At 36.4% G+C, this 15,649-nt stretch overlaps 1 protein-coding gene across 1 annotated transcript in view; it reads left to right on the top strand.

The window, feature by feature from the left end:
- The window catches only part of LOC148956313 (G patch domain-containing protein 3-like), a 273,613-nt gene extending 258,197 nt beyond the window's left edge, over positions 1 to 15,416 (top strand). Inside the window, exon 8 of the mRNA XM_089094902.1 lies at positions 15,103 to 15,416. Coding sequence (XP_088951028.1) covers positions 15,103 to 15,298 — 196 coding nt within the window. The 3' untranslated portion in view covers positions 15,299 to 15,416. The remainder of the gene's footprint in view (positions 1 to 15,102) is intronic.
- The last annotated feature ends 233 nt before the right edge of the window (positions 15,417 to 15,649 follow it).

Consider the following 15,649-nt stretch of genomic DNA (forward strand, 5'->3'; position numbering starts at 1 on the left):
TGTCCGAATTACGGCTCCCGCATCGGCTTGATTTTACTATGAGTCAGATGGATGCATTAAGGTTTTATTGTTTGCACCTCGGTACTGCATCGGCTTTGATTTTGTTCTGGTTCAGACGAGTACATTTGACCTTTATTGTCCGAATTACGGCTCATCGGCTTCGGCTCATCCGAATCATCGGCTTGATTTTGCTGTGAGTCAGATGGGTGCATTTAAGTTTTTTTGTTTGAATTTCGGTACCGCATTGGCTTGATTTTATTCTGGCTTAGACGGGTACATTTGGCATTTATTGTCCGAATTACGGCTCCCGCATCGACTTGATTTTGCTGTGACTTAGATGGGTGCATTTAGATTTTATTGTTGTGACTTCAGTACCACAGCGGCTTGATTTCGTTCAGACTCAGATGGGTGCATTTGGCTTTTATTGTCCGAATTACAGGCCCCGTTTCGGCATGATTTTGCTGTGACTCAGATGGGTGTTTTTGGCTTTTATATTTCGAACTACGGTACTGCACCGAATTAATTTTGCTGTGATTCAGATGGGTGCATTTGGGTTTTATCGTTTGATCTTCGTTACCGCATCGGCTTGATTTTGTTCTCGTTCAGATGGGTACATATGGCTTTTATTGTCCAAATTACGGATCCCGCGTCGACTTGATTTTGGTATGAGTCAGATGAGTGCATTTAGGTTTTACTGTTTGAACCTCGGTACCGCATCGGCTTGATTTTGTTCTGGCTCAGACGGGTACATTTGGATTTTATTGTCCGATTTACGGCTCCCGCATCGGCTTGATTTTGCTGTGATTCAGATGGTTGCATTTGGGTTTTATTGTTTGATTAACTCACAGAACTATTTTTTAACTGAAAGTAAGGAGCGACATTAACACTTGAAACGAACAGAAATTATTCCGTATATGAAAGAGGCTGTCCTCTTCTCAACGCCTCGCTCTTTATGCTAAAGTTTTTTTTATCGTTTTAAAAGATATAGTTTTAAGACAAAGTCAAACTTTAGTGTAAAGAGCGAGGCGTTGACGAGGGGACAGCCCCTTTTGTATACGAATAATTTTCAATCGTTTTTAGGTTTAATGTCGCTCCTTACTTTCAGTTAAAAAAACTTGTTTTTTTAGTTAATTTCTGAATGTTTTTGAATTAATTCATCATTGATTTTGGCTCAACGTACATGAATAATTAAAACGAAATTCGCATATTAATGTTCCTTTTTTTGGCTAATTGGCTTTCTCGAAATTTTGTTCTGACGTAACTTCCGAATTAACTTACGTAACGAATTTCTATATTCGTATGATTTTATTACGTATATTATCCCCCGAGAACTGTGGGGGATTATGTCATCCTCAAAGATATATTAATTAGATTTTCGACTATGCTGAACAAAATGGATATCTCAAAATTTTGATTGGGTGACTTCGGGAAAAAAATGAGTGTGGGATGGGGCCATGTTGCCCTCCAATTTTTTGGTCACTTAAAAAGGGCACTAGAACTTTTAATTTCTGTTCGATGAGCCCTCTCACAAAATCCTAGGACCACTGGAACAATACGATCACCCCTGGGAAAAAAATAAATAAACAAAATAAACACGCGTCCGTGATCTTTCTTCTGGCAAAAAATACAAAATTCTACATTTTTGCAGATAGGAGCTTGAAACTTCTCAGTAGGGTTCTCTGATACGCTGAATCTGATGGTGTGATTTTCATTAAATTTTTATTACTTTTAAGGGATTTCTCTCCCTTTTTTCAAAAAAAAGGCAAATTTTCTCAGGCGCGTAACTTTTGATGGGCAAGATTAAACTTGATGAAACTTATATATTTGAAATTAGCGTAAAAATCTGATTCTTTTGATCCATCTATTGGTATCAAAATTCCGCTTTTTTAGAGTTTCGGTTACTATTGAGCCGGGTTGCTTCTACAGGCCTCTAAATCTAGTGAAATTATTTTTATAGGTAATTATATTGCAATATAATAGTCACAAAAGGGCTTACTTATTAGTCATAATAAACATAGTATCATTCGATTCTAGTGTATTTTATCCTAAAGCTTGTAGCCTATAAGTAAAAAAAATAGGCGTCTACAAAGTTCCATTGAAATAATACTGATGCTTCTTTTAATGAAAAAATGTTATTTCCCAAAAAAATTCAATTGAAAGAAAAATGTTTGCTCATTTTATAATACTTTAAAATCTTTAACAAAACGCAAACATGTTTTTAAACTGCTTGTGAAAATAATAGTTACTGATAAACAAAAAAGAATATGTCAATGAATTAACTCCATCTAACAAGATGGCTGAAAACTTTGTTTCTAACAATTGAATTTAAAAAACTGAAAAATGAAGTTCTTAGCTGAAAATATTGAATAAAGCATCTAAAGAATATGTTGCAGTATGGATTTACAGGTAAAATCTACATATGAGGGGTATAGAGGTCTCAAATTTTGGCAATTATTATACTTTTTGCATAATTTGCCCATTTTTTATTTTTTTTTTTTTTTTTTTGATTTAGCTGCCTTAAATTCCTAATTTCGAAACAACTTGAAGATAAGGTTGTATATGTTTTGGTACCCCAATGAAAACGTAAACCCTTTTAATTTTTTTTTCTGAGACTCAAGATTTTACAAAAATTAAAAACACTAATTTCACCACATTTTTGGCTTTTCATTTACGGCATCCCTAAACTTCTAAAAAAAACTTCATAATTAAGTAATAGAATAGATAGATAGATAGATATTTATTGCAAAACAAAAGCCTCTTTGGGCCAAGGCAAAAACAAACACAGTTGCATATAAATTCAAAACACATGATAATAACATATATAACAATAACTAAACATAGCCCATAGCAAATAAAAATAAAATTACATAACAATTGCAACACAAAAGCGCACATAATACTATAAAACTAACTCACATAATTACACACAATGTCACACACATAATAATAATAGTAATAATAATAATAATAATCGTGTATTCAAAAGCCTTTATACAGGACCACATACACTATACATCAAATATAACAGGAAAACAAAAGTAAAACTCCCTTCCGCATTTTTATTCCAAACCATAACAAATCTTCTTCACAATAGTTCCTTTCTTATCTTTAGTGCCTGATCAACAAATCTACATAATCTACACATGAGGCTAGGTACCGTCTGAGACAACATGTCCCGAAGTGAAAAATTACTTTTCCCCAAAATACCCTCCCTCAAATCAGTAAGCCCCTGGCACCGGCACAGAAAATAGTCCAGATTTTCCTCTTCAATATTACAAATGGGACACGTGTACCTAGAGGCCGGGAACCCCATACCTCTCTCAAATACTTTACTCCTCCATCTTAAAGACAAACAGTTGGCCCGCAGCTGCAACCAATATGACAAATACTTACTTGGCAAATTAAATTTAAAGTAAATCTCCTGGCCAAACACCTTTTTAACATCCTTATAAACGCTTAATGTCTCGGATCTCTCAATTTCATTCCCCCATGTCTGTGTCTCCTGATCTTCTAATCTTTGTTTAACTATTCCTATTATATCAATCTGACTATTAGCGGGGCCTCTACCATCATTCCATATATAATAATAATAATAATAATAATTTATTATAAGCCAAAAAACAGGCCATACAGAACAGTATTCTTAATTACACTCCACAATAAAAATAACATAAATATCAAGTTTCACTCATTGATGTCAACGCTTCATTTATATATTTACATAACTGCCTGATTGTCCTTTTTACAGTCGTGTAAGGCTACCCCGGCACACCCACTTACCACCCTCAAAATACTTTTCCCTTAATAGAGAAAGTTGCTGGCACTCGGTGAGAATATGGGCCACATCTTCAATAACTAGGTTACATCTGGGGCAAGAGTAATCTGCATGTACATCCGGGGCTACTTTTTTTCTTTCAAATACTCTTTGTCTATTTTTTAGTGACAGGCAATTTGCTCGGATCCGAAACAATGTCCTCAATGTCTCCCCCGGTAATCCTAGTTTAAAATAATATTCAAATTAAATTTAAAGTAAATCTCCTGGCCAAACACCTTTTTAACATCCTTATAAACGCTTAATGTCTCGGATCTCTCAATTTCATTCCCCCATGTCTGTATCTCCTTATCTTTTAATCTTTGTTTAACTATTCCTATTATATCAATCTGAGCGTTAGCGGGTCCTCTACCATCATTCCATGTATATGACAATCCTAATCTGTCTAATAAGGATTTAACCTTAAACGGTCATGATCTCTTGCGCCCTGAAGCAAGTAGCTCTTCATAGGCCTCTCTAATAAGTTTACCTCGTGGTACCTGCACTATCTTCATCCAAAATCTAACTACCTGAACCAGCCGATGTTTACGGAGCGAAAAAAGCCCTAGCTTTTAAATATAAGCCGTCGCTTTAAATTCTATAGCTTCCCCCACTCCTAGACCGTGATTACCATTTAGGCCCTCTTGAGTCCGTTTTATTGTGATATATTCTTCTAGGAATTTAGTATATTAAAGAAAAATGTAAATCCTTGAACGGTTTCATGAAACATTTTGACGGCTCCTAGGAGTATTGCTCTCCGTTTTGATGGTTTGCTAGTCGTTTGCTGATTATTGTAATGACATTCGCGCATTGCACCAGCTTTACCATGAATGATGTAAAAAAATAAAGTTTAAAAAAGAAAAGAGTACATATAAAAAATAACAAGTGTATTACACATTGGTTATGTTAAAACAGATTCTTATGTTTTTATGGTGTTTGGGTATTATAAGTATTTCTTATTAAAACAGAAAATAGAAAAGTGTAAAAACTGGGTTCACTGTAAACGTTCTGTTCTAATTTGGGTTTTGACCTGCGAAAACTCGATGCCCAAATTTGGTTGTAGAACTTAGCAATAAATATATCAAACAGGACTTTGGATTGCGAAATTTAATTTAATATTTACCAAACATTTATGTGTTTTAATTACTAAAACATAACTTATTATTTATTATAAGCTATTAAACATATTTACATAAATATTTATTACACAAACATAATTACCTAAAAATAAATATTCATATAAGTATATTAAATATAACTTATTAAAACATAAATTATTAAAACATAACATTATTTCTCGATTTCGAGCTTTTTTCAGTTTGGCCCAGCTCAATCAGAACTGCACATAAAATTCTGATTTTGCTGGAAAAAACTCTCGGCTATTTTCTAAATCGACAGTGTGAAATTTTGTCTGAAAAAAAAATCGGAAGTAAATCACTCAAAAACAATGTTTTCCAAAGAAAGCCGAAAATATCAAAGCTTAATACATTTCATATATTCATATCTCACAAGTAAGAAGTGTGACAGGCGGATCAATGTTCTAACACTAAAGTGAAATGGCAAATGTTCTAAAATTTGGCAAAAACTTAACTTCACAATCTAGGATGACAATATTTTGGCTTTCTTGTTACTAATTATACTTGAGGAATTATCTGCTAATACTTTAAAATTAAGAATTTTTTTTAAACGCATTGTTAATAATACGCTGGATAGACACTCTTTGCCAATCCAAAACAGGTCTATTACCGTAGTACTGATCCAGGAAAAGCAAGCATAATATATACAATTCTTGAATATGACCTAAAACTTTACGAAATCCTATTTAATCAGTTTTATTTTAAAGTTCTTTCGCCTTTCATTTCCAGTCTGACTTTCCTGTGCATGTGATTCTTATAACGGATTTGGAAACCATCTTATGCAGTCTGATTGATTCCGTATTTTGCATCTAACCTCAAATCTCACAAAACTAGGTTTCTAGAAGAATATATTACAATAAAATGGACTCAAAAGACCTAAATGGTAATCAAACAGTTCATGGTAACGAACTGTAAGTAAGGAGCGTTACTTAAAAGTTAAAAAAAGTTACATCAAAAGTTAAGCGCCTGAGAAAATTTGGTCGATTTTCGAAAAAAGGGGGAAAGACCCCCTAAAAGTTATAGAACCTTAATGAAAATCACACCATCATGTTCATCGTATCAGATAACCCTGTTGTAGAGGTTTCAAGCTCCTATCTACAAAAATGTGGAATTTTGCATTTTTTGCTATAAGAAAGATAACGGATGCGTTTTTTTTTTTTTTTTTTTTTTTTTTTCAGGGATGATCGTATCGACTCAGTGGTCCTAGAATATCGCGGGAGGGCTCATTGGAACGGAAACTAACAGCTAGTGCCCTTTTTAAGTGACCAAAAAAATGGAGGGCAACTAGGCCCCCTCCCACGCTCATTTTTTCCCAAAGTCACCTGATCAAAATTTTGAGATAGCCATTTTGTTCAGCATGGTTGAAAATATGATAACTATGTCCATTAGGATGACTTAATCCCCCGAAATTCCCGGTGGAAGGGCTGAAAGCTATGAACTTTACCCAATGTTAACATATAGTATTGGTTATTAGGAAGTATACAGACGTTTTCAGGGGGTATTTTTTTGGGTAGTAGGGGGTTTGTTCAGCATGGTTGAAAATATGATAACTATGTCCTTTAGGATGACTTAATCCCCCGAAGTCCCCGGGGGAGGGCTGAAAGTTATGAACTTTACCCAATGTTAACATATAGTATTGGTTATTAGGAAGTATACAGACGTTTTCAGGGGGTATTTTTTTGGGTAGTAGGGGGTGGTTGGGTCGGGGGTTATTTGGGAAGATCCTTCCATGAAGGAAGTTTTCATGTGGGAAGGGACCTTGCTATGAAGAAGGCGTCGGATTTCCCAGCATTATTTAAAAAAAAAGATCAGAAATGAAATTTAAAAAAAAACAAGTTTTTCCACCTGAAAACAAGGAGCAACATCAAAACTTAAAACGAACAGAAAAATATTACGTGTATGATTGGGTTCACCCTCTAGTCAATACCTCGCTCTTTAAGCCAAAGATTTTTTAGTACTTCATAAGAGCTATTTATTCTAAATAACGGCCTTTGTGATTAAGCGGTCATTTTTAAAGAATTGGAACAAAATTCAAACTTTAGCTTTAAGAGCGAGGTATTGACTAGGGGGCGAGCCCCCTAATATACGTATTAAAAATATATGAATATAGAAGTTTGTGACTCAGATGGGTGTTTTTGGCTTTTATGTTTCGAACTGCGGTTCTGCAGTGAATTGATTTTGCTGTGATTCAGATGGGTGCATTTGGGTTTTATCGTTTGATCCTCGTTACCGCATCGGTTTGAACCTTGGTACCGCATCGGCTTGATTTTGTTCTGGCTCGGTCGGGTACATTTGGATTTTATTGTCCGATTTACGGCTCCCGCATCGGCGTGATTTTGCTGTGATTCAAATGGGTGCATTTGGATTTTATGGTTTGATCTTCGGTACCGCATCAGATTGATTTTATTCTGGCTCAGACGGGTACATTTGGCATTTATTGTCCGAAATACAGCTCCCGTATCGGCTTGATTTTGCTGTGACTTAGATGGGTGCATTTAGGTTTTATTGTTGTGACTTCAGTACCGCACCGGCTTGATTTCGTTCAGACTCAGATGGGTGCATTTGGCTTTTATTGTACGAATCACGGGCCTCGTATGGGCTTGACTTTTCTCTGACTCAGGTGGGTGTTTTTGGCTTTTATATTTCGAACTACGGTACTGCACCGACTTGATTTTGCTGTGATTCAGATGGGTGCATTAGGGTTTTATTGTTTGAACTTCGGTACCGCATCAGCTTGATTTTGTTCTGGCTCAGATGCGTATATTTGGCTTTTATTGTCCGAATTACTGCTCCTGCGTCGACTTGATTTTGCTGAGAGTCAGATGGGTGCATTTAGGTTTTATTGTTTGAACCTCGGTACCGCATCGGCTTGATTTTATTCTGGCTCAGATGGGTACATTTGACTTTTATTGTCTGAATTACGGCTCCTGCATCGGCTTGATTTTCCTGTGAGTCAGATGGGTGCATTTAAGTTTTATTGTTTGGACTTCGGTACCGTACCGGCTTGATTCTGTTCAGACTCAGATGGGTGCCCTTGGCTTTTATTGTCCTAATTACGGGCCCCGTATCGGCTTGATTTTGCTGTGACTCAAATAGATGCATTCGGCTTTTATTATTCGAACTACGGTACCAAATCGCTCTGATTTGGCTGTGACTCAGATGGGTACATTTGGGTTTTATTGTTTTAACTTCGTTACCGCATCGGCTTGATTTTTCTGAGACTCAGATAGGTACATTTGGGTTTTATTGTTTGATCTACGTTAGCGCATCGGCTAAATTTTGCTGTGACTCGATGGGTGCATTTGGCTTTATTGTTTGAATTTCGGTACCGCATCGTCTGAATTTTTTTCTCGCTCATATGGGTACGTTTGGCTTTTATTGTTCGAATTACGGCTCCCGCATCGGCTTGATTTTGCTGCGAGTCAGTTGGGCGCATTTAGATTTTATTGTTTGAACCTCGGTACCGCATCGGCTTGATTTTATTCTGGCTCAGAGTAGTACATTTGTTTTTTATTGTTCGAATTACGGCTCCCGCATCGGCTTGATTTTGCTTTGATTTAGATGGGTGCATTTAGGTTTTATTATTTGAACCTCGGTACCGCATCGGCTTGATTTTATTCTGGCTCAGAGTGGTACATTTGGCTTTTATTGTTCGAATTACTGCTCCCGCATCGGCTTGATTTTGCTGTGATTTAGATGGGTGCATTTAGGTTTTATTGTTTCAACTTCAGTACCACAGCGGCTTGATTTCGTTCAGACTCAGATGGGTGCATTTGGCTTTTATTGTATGAATCACGGGCCCCGTGTGGGCTTGATTTTTCTGTGACTCAGGCGGGTGTTTTTGGCTTTTATATTTCGAACTACGGTACTGCACCGACTTGATTTTGCTGTGAGTCAGATGGGTGCATTTAGGTTTTATTGTTTGAACTTCGGTACCGCATCGCCTTGATTTTTGTTCTGGCTCAGATGCGTATTTTTGGCTTTTATTGTCCGAATGACTGCTCCCGCGTCGACTTGATTTTGCTGTGAGTCAGATGGGTGCATTTAGGTTTTATTGTTTGAACTTCGGTACCGCATCGTCTGAATTTTGTTCTCGCTCAGATGGGTACGTTTGGCTTTTATTGTTCGAATTACGGCTCCCGCATCGGCTTGATTTGGCTGCGAGTCAGTTGGGCGCATTTAGGTTTTATTGTTTGAACTTCGGTACCGTATTGGCTTGATTTTGTTCTGGCTCAGAGTGGTACATTTGGTTTTTATTGTTCGAATTACGGCTCCCGCATGGGCTTGATTTTGCTGTGATTTAGATGGGTGCATTTAGGTTTTATTGTTTGAACTTCAGTACTGCAGCGGCTTGATTTCGTTCAGACTCAGATGGGTGCATTTGGCTTTTATTGTACGAATCACGGGCCCCGTATGGGCTTGACTTTTCTCTGACTCAGGTGGGTGTTTTTGGCTTTTATATTTCGAACTACGGTACTGCACCGACTTGATTTTGCTGTGATTCAGATGGGTGCATTAGGGTTTTATTGTTTGAACTTCGGTACCGCATCAGCTTGATTTTGTTCTGGCTCAGATGCGTATATTTGGCTTTTATTGTCCGAATTACTGCTCCTGCGTCGACTTGATTTTGCTGTGAGTCAGATGGGTGCATTTAGGTTTTATTGTTTGAACCTCGGTACCGCATCGGCTTGATTTTATTCTGGCTCAGATGGGTACATTTGACTTTTATTGTCTGAATTACGGCTCCTGCATTGGCTTGATTTTCCTGTGAGTCAGATGGGTGCATTTAAGTTTTATTGTTTGGACTTCGGTACCGTACCGGCTTGATTCTGTTCAGACTCAGATGGGTGCCCTTGGCTTTTATTGTCCTAATTACGGGCACCGTATCGGCTTGATTTTGCTGTGACTCAAATAGATGCATTCGGCTTTTATTATTCGAACTACGGTACCAAATCGCTCTGATTTGGCTGTGACTCAGATAGGTACATTTGGGTTTTATTGTTTGATCTACGTTAGCGCATCGGCTAAATTTTGCTGTGACTCGATGGGTGCATTTGGGTTTATTGTTTGAATTTCGGTACCGCATCGTCTGAATTTTTTTCTCGCTCATATGGGTACGTTTGGCTTTTATTGTTCGAATTACGGCTCCCGCATCGGCTTGATTTTGCTGCGAGTCAGTTGGGCGCATTTAGATTTTATTGTTTGAACCTCGGTACCGCATCGGCTTGATTTTATTCTGGCTCAGAGTAGTACATTTGTTTTTTATTGTTCGAATTACGGCTCCCGCATCGGCTTGATTTTGCTTTGATTTAGATGGGTGCATTTAGGTTTTATTTTTTGAACCTCGGTACCGCATCGGCTTGATTTTATTCTGGCTCAGAGTTGTACATTTGGTTTTTATTGTTCGAATTACGGCTCCCGCATCGGCTTGATTTTGCTGTGATTTAGATGGGTGCATTTAGGTTTTATTGTTTCAACTTCAGTACCACAGCGGCTTGATTTCGTTCAGACTCAGATGGGTGCATTTGGCTTTTATTGTATGAATCACGGGCCCCGTGTGGGCTTGATTTTTCTGTGACTCAGGTGGGTGTTTTTGGCTTTTATATTTCGAACTACGGTACTGCACCGACTTGATTTTGCTGTGAGTCAGATGGGTGCATTTAGGTTTTATTGTTTGAACTTCGGTACCGCATCGCCTTGATTTTTGTTCTGGCTCAGATGCGTATATTTGGCTTTTATTGTCCGAATTACTGCTCCCGCGTCGACTTGATTTTGCTGTGAGTCAGATGTGTGCATTTAGGTTTTATTGTTTGAACTTCGGTACCGCATCGTCTGAATTTTGTTCTCGCTCAGATGGGTACGTTTGGCTTTTATTGTTCGAATTACGGCTCCCGCATCGGCTTGATTTGGCTGCGAGTCAGTTGGGCGCATTTAGGTTTTATTGTTTGAACTTCGGTACCGTATTGGCTTGATTTTGTTCTGGCTCAGAGTGGTACATTTGGTTTTTATTGTTCGAATTACGGCTCCCGCATGGGCTTGATTTTGCTGTGATTTAGATGGGTGCATTTAGGTTTTATTGTTTGAACTTCAGTACTGCAGCGGCTTGATTTCGTTCAGACTCAGATGGGTTCATTTGGCTTTTATTGTCCGAATTACGGGCCCCGTTCGAGCTTGATTTTGCTGTGACACAAATGGGTGTTTTTGGCTTTTATTGTTCGAACTACGGTACTGCACTGACTTTATTTTGTTGTGATTCAGATGGGTGCATTTGGGTTTTATTGTTTGGTCTTCGTTACCGCATCGGCTTGATTTTGTTTTATTGTCCGAATTACTATATTTACCATAATATATATATATATATATATATATATATATATATATATATATATATATATATATATATATATATATATATATATATATATATATATATATATATATATATATATGGTAAATATATATATAGCGGCGGTGGGGCAAAAAACAGCCCGGCGCGCCACCGGTAAGTCATACCGGCAGAGGGCCACCGGTGCGATCACTGTTGACCGCACAGATTAATGTTTTCATCATTCTTTCTCAAATCACAGCTTAAATTTACAAGAGATTCGAGCGTATTTATGAGTTCAAAACTTCACAAGTCGCTGGCTAGAAACGTGTCTTCTTTGTTATTCATCGATAACGTGATATGTATTCTTAACATAAGTAATTATTAAAGTTAGCAGTTTTTTTCACCGAGCATTGCTGCATACAAAACTTCAAATACCGTATCACAAAATTCGTCAGTTATCTGGGTAAAAACTTTGAATATAAGTTTGGACTTAGAAGCTTAATTTTTTCATAATGCCCTTTGCCTATATCTGTTTCGTCACCTTTAAAACAGTTGAAATGGGCGACTTTGATATTGATTGTTTGTTTTTTGTTTGTTTTTTTGCTCTTTTGGATTTTTAAAAAGCCTTCCTTGTATTAAAAACTTGTTTTTAATAACAATTTAAAAAAATACATTTTAAAGTTTTTTTGGCTTCTTTATAGAATGCATGTCATGTAGGCTAAGGCTGAACTGCTGCTTTTTTTATTGCTTTTGGCTGCTTTTGGATATTATTCATTTTTTCTTTTGGGGATTCACTCCAAGTCATAAACTCATAAATACCTAATATCAACTAAATTATAAACTGCATCTAAAAGGAGTAAATTTATCAAATTAAAAAATACATGATGAACACTTCACATGAGAACACTTCAATTACACAGAAACAAAAAACACTTAATGGTTTATTCGGTATGAAGAAAAATGAAGTGCCAGCTATTTCCTTAGGTAAAAAAAAAGAAAAACTCATCCGTTTCAAATGTAATTAAATGAAATAATATGCAGACTGAAGTAGCTCCAGGAAGATGTTGAGATTATCTTCCTGGTTCGTTACTTTTAATCCAAGCAAAATGTTAGGAGACTTAGTATCAGTTATTGAGTTTAAGCTTTGATTTCCAAATTCTCACAAAAATTACAAAATTTAAAAAAGTCGCAACAATAAGTCACCTGTGGTCAAAATACTCAAAGACTCCATCTTTGATCCTTAAGCAGGCTCAAAGCTTCTGCTATGGTCATATCCATGGAAATCTCCTAAGAGTTTCTTTTTAAAATAGCTTTCAAGCGTAGTTAGGGGTATTTAGCATTTTTTGCTTTTCTTCAAATCTTTGAAAAGGTGTTATAATATTCCAAATGTTACATTTGTTATATTTGTGCGTATTTTTGGTCATCATTGGTGGCGTGATCGATTTTTTCAAACCATTGTAGATACGTAGGAATGTTACAACATCTAGTACCCTGAGGTCATAAGACTGTCAAAGACTCCTCCTTGAACCTCCTAAATTGAAAGCTTTTATTATGACCTGGCCTTTTAATGTAACTTGGGCACTGGGCCAAGGGCGCCATTGTCACTCGAGCGCAACGTTAGGTGGGGTCGATAACGTTATGTCGATATCGCTTTCGTCACACCAATTCGTTTTAGTGTGAATCTGCATGGTGCTTATGAATGAATATTTTCAAAGTAAACTTGTTTCATCAGTAAGAAAAAAAACGGGTTCGACGCATATGTTCCTTTCCCTTTGGACTACAAAACCATGCAAGTGCTGTATCAAGTTTAACTCACGAAAATCTTGTTAATTTTTTTCAACTTTTCAACTTTTGGCATCCCTGCTTTCAATAAAAAAAATTTAAGGTACTATCATTTAAATATAATAACTCCCTATCCCCCCCTCTCAATAGGATACCGTCTCTGCTTTAAATTTAAAAAAACAATTAACTTATTGGCATCCCTGCTTTCAAAAAAAAATAAAAATCAAGGTATCATCGTTTAAATATGATAGCTCCCTATCCCCCCTTCTGGATACCACCTTGATAGGATGCCGTATCTGCTTTAAATTAAAAAAAAAATTATTTTTGGCATCCCTGCTTTCAATAAAAAAATTTCGAGATATTATCTTTTAAATGTAATACCTCCCCCCCCCTCTGGATACCACCTTGATAGGATACCGTTTCAGCTATACATTAAAAAAAATAATTTACTTAATAATTAACTAGGTCACCATATGGTTCAAACAAACACGCAAAATAACGTTATACAGCTTAGTGTTCCTTGAAAAAGAAAATTGAGGGTATGAGTAAAGGGGTACAAAGGCAACAAAACAAAAATGTCGAAATTATTCATATATACCTCAAATTATTGGAAAACGAGTCATAGATTCGCCGTGGCATTCAATAAGATCCAAAGAAATTTGTTAAAAGGGAGCACACACAAAAGCCAAATTAGGCCAGTAGCCTATGAGAAATCCAAAAATACCCAGACAATGAACAAGTCCCAAATGGGGGCCCTGGGTCTATCAAAATATTTCAATGGTCTCCCAGGGAATTTGATATCATTTTCTTTCGTCTCCACTTTAAATGAAAAAAATAATTATCTTTTTGGCATCCCTGCTTTCAATAAAAAAAACAAATGAGGTATTATCATTTAAAAATGATAGCCCCCTACCCCCCCCCCTGTAGGCAATAATTTACAATTTTTTTATGAATCATATTTTTGGGGTAGCTTCCGTTTCAATCTTTAATTCCCCAACCTTGTACATAGCTTAGTCTATAGCTAAATTTTGCCTCAGTAGGTTTTTTTTGGGGGGGGGGGTAATTTTTTTTCAGAAAGAAGATTGTATTTTCTTTAATCTATCAGGCGTTCAACAATTAAGTATTAAACATTAAGAAAATCTTATCTAAAAACATCAAAAGAATAAAAAATTCTGCAAACTTACAATTCAGCTGTAGAAACAATCCGTCGGCTACCAATTTCAAATTCCAACTAAAGGCAGTGAAAGCTGAAGCTGTGTAGTAAAGAATGAGTTCTATATTTCTATTCAACTTGAAAATAAAATTCTTGACTACTAATGATGTAAGAAATAGCAACTGGAAAACTGCATTCGAAATGATTTAAACTCAGTTCATAAAGACGATACTTTTTTTGTCAATATATGAAGAACTGTGTATATTGCAATATTTGCAATTGCATATTGCATCTGTCTTGTCTTCATGCAAAGTAAAAAAAAGAGACGAAAATTAATGAACAAGAGAGTAGTGAAGAATTATGGTATACGGAGTGATATTTGGCAGGGAAAGTCACTGGTGATAAATCGCTAGGGGTGGCACCGTGATTGCGTGATTTTCGGGGAACCAATTTTTTTTTCGAGGTGTCGCATAGATTTTCGAGGAAACACCTGAAAATTCGGGGATAGTGCAAGCTCTGCTTGATTTCTAATCAGGAAAATCGAAATACTAAACCACACAAGACAGAAAAGCTTCGACTTTGCGGTTGACGCAATCAAGAATTGCCGCAAAAATAATTTAAAGTCAGCCGAACGCCGCTGCCGGCGGCGCAGCGACACTTCGGCGGCGGTTTACTGGGCTCTCGTCTGCGGCGTTCGGTCGATCCGCCGGCGCGTCGCCGGGGTCTATATATATATATATATATATATATATATATATATATATGTATGTATATATATTTGAAAAATCGCTTAGAAATACTGCGTATAAAACAAATCTTCAGTCATAAATACAAAGTTTTTCATTCCGGCGGTAGCAAATTTTAATCCTTGCTTTTATTTATTTTTTTTTAGATATCATGGTGAGGTTCTACCAAGGGAAAAGGTGACAAAGCCGAAATTTAGTAATGAATACGAAATTGATCGGAGTCGCCATAAAGAGAGAACAATAACTACAGTATATGACAATCCCGTTGAAACTGATCCTTTGGAAAGATTAGACAGATCTGACCCTCCATCAAAGTTGGTACATAAAAACTGGTTTTTATGATGTAACAACAAATTCTTGCCTTTTATTTGTTAGCTGTGATTTTATACTATTTGTATTTAGTTTTAGGAAGATTTATTTTCTAGTGTTAAATAAAAAGAAATAAAAATGGATCTGCAGGTGTTGATTAGTATAACGACGGACATTAATACTAGTAAGTAAAAGAAAGAGCATTAGATATTACAACCGATATATGTATCGGGGCTTATTTCACAAATGGTGTTTGATGTCTATCAAAATTATTTGCTAGAGAATTCTAAATTTGCTGATTACACATTTGAGGCTGTTACTATATGGACACCAAAAATTATAACATGGCCAAGAATGAAGACTAAGTAGACTGACTGTGTAATA

Source organism: Artemia sp. Qi Xiang Cuo, chromosome 1 (genome assembly GCF_049724085.1).
Source record: "Artemia sp. Qi Xiang Cuo chromosome 1, ASM4972408v1, whole genome shotgun sequence".
NCBI classification, from domain to species: Eukaryota; Metazoa; Arthropoda; class Branchiopoda; order Anostraca; family Artemiidae; genus Artemia; species Artemia sp. Qi Xiang Cuo.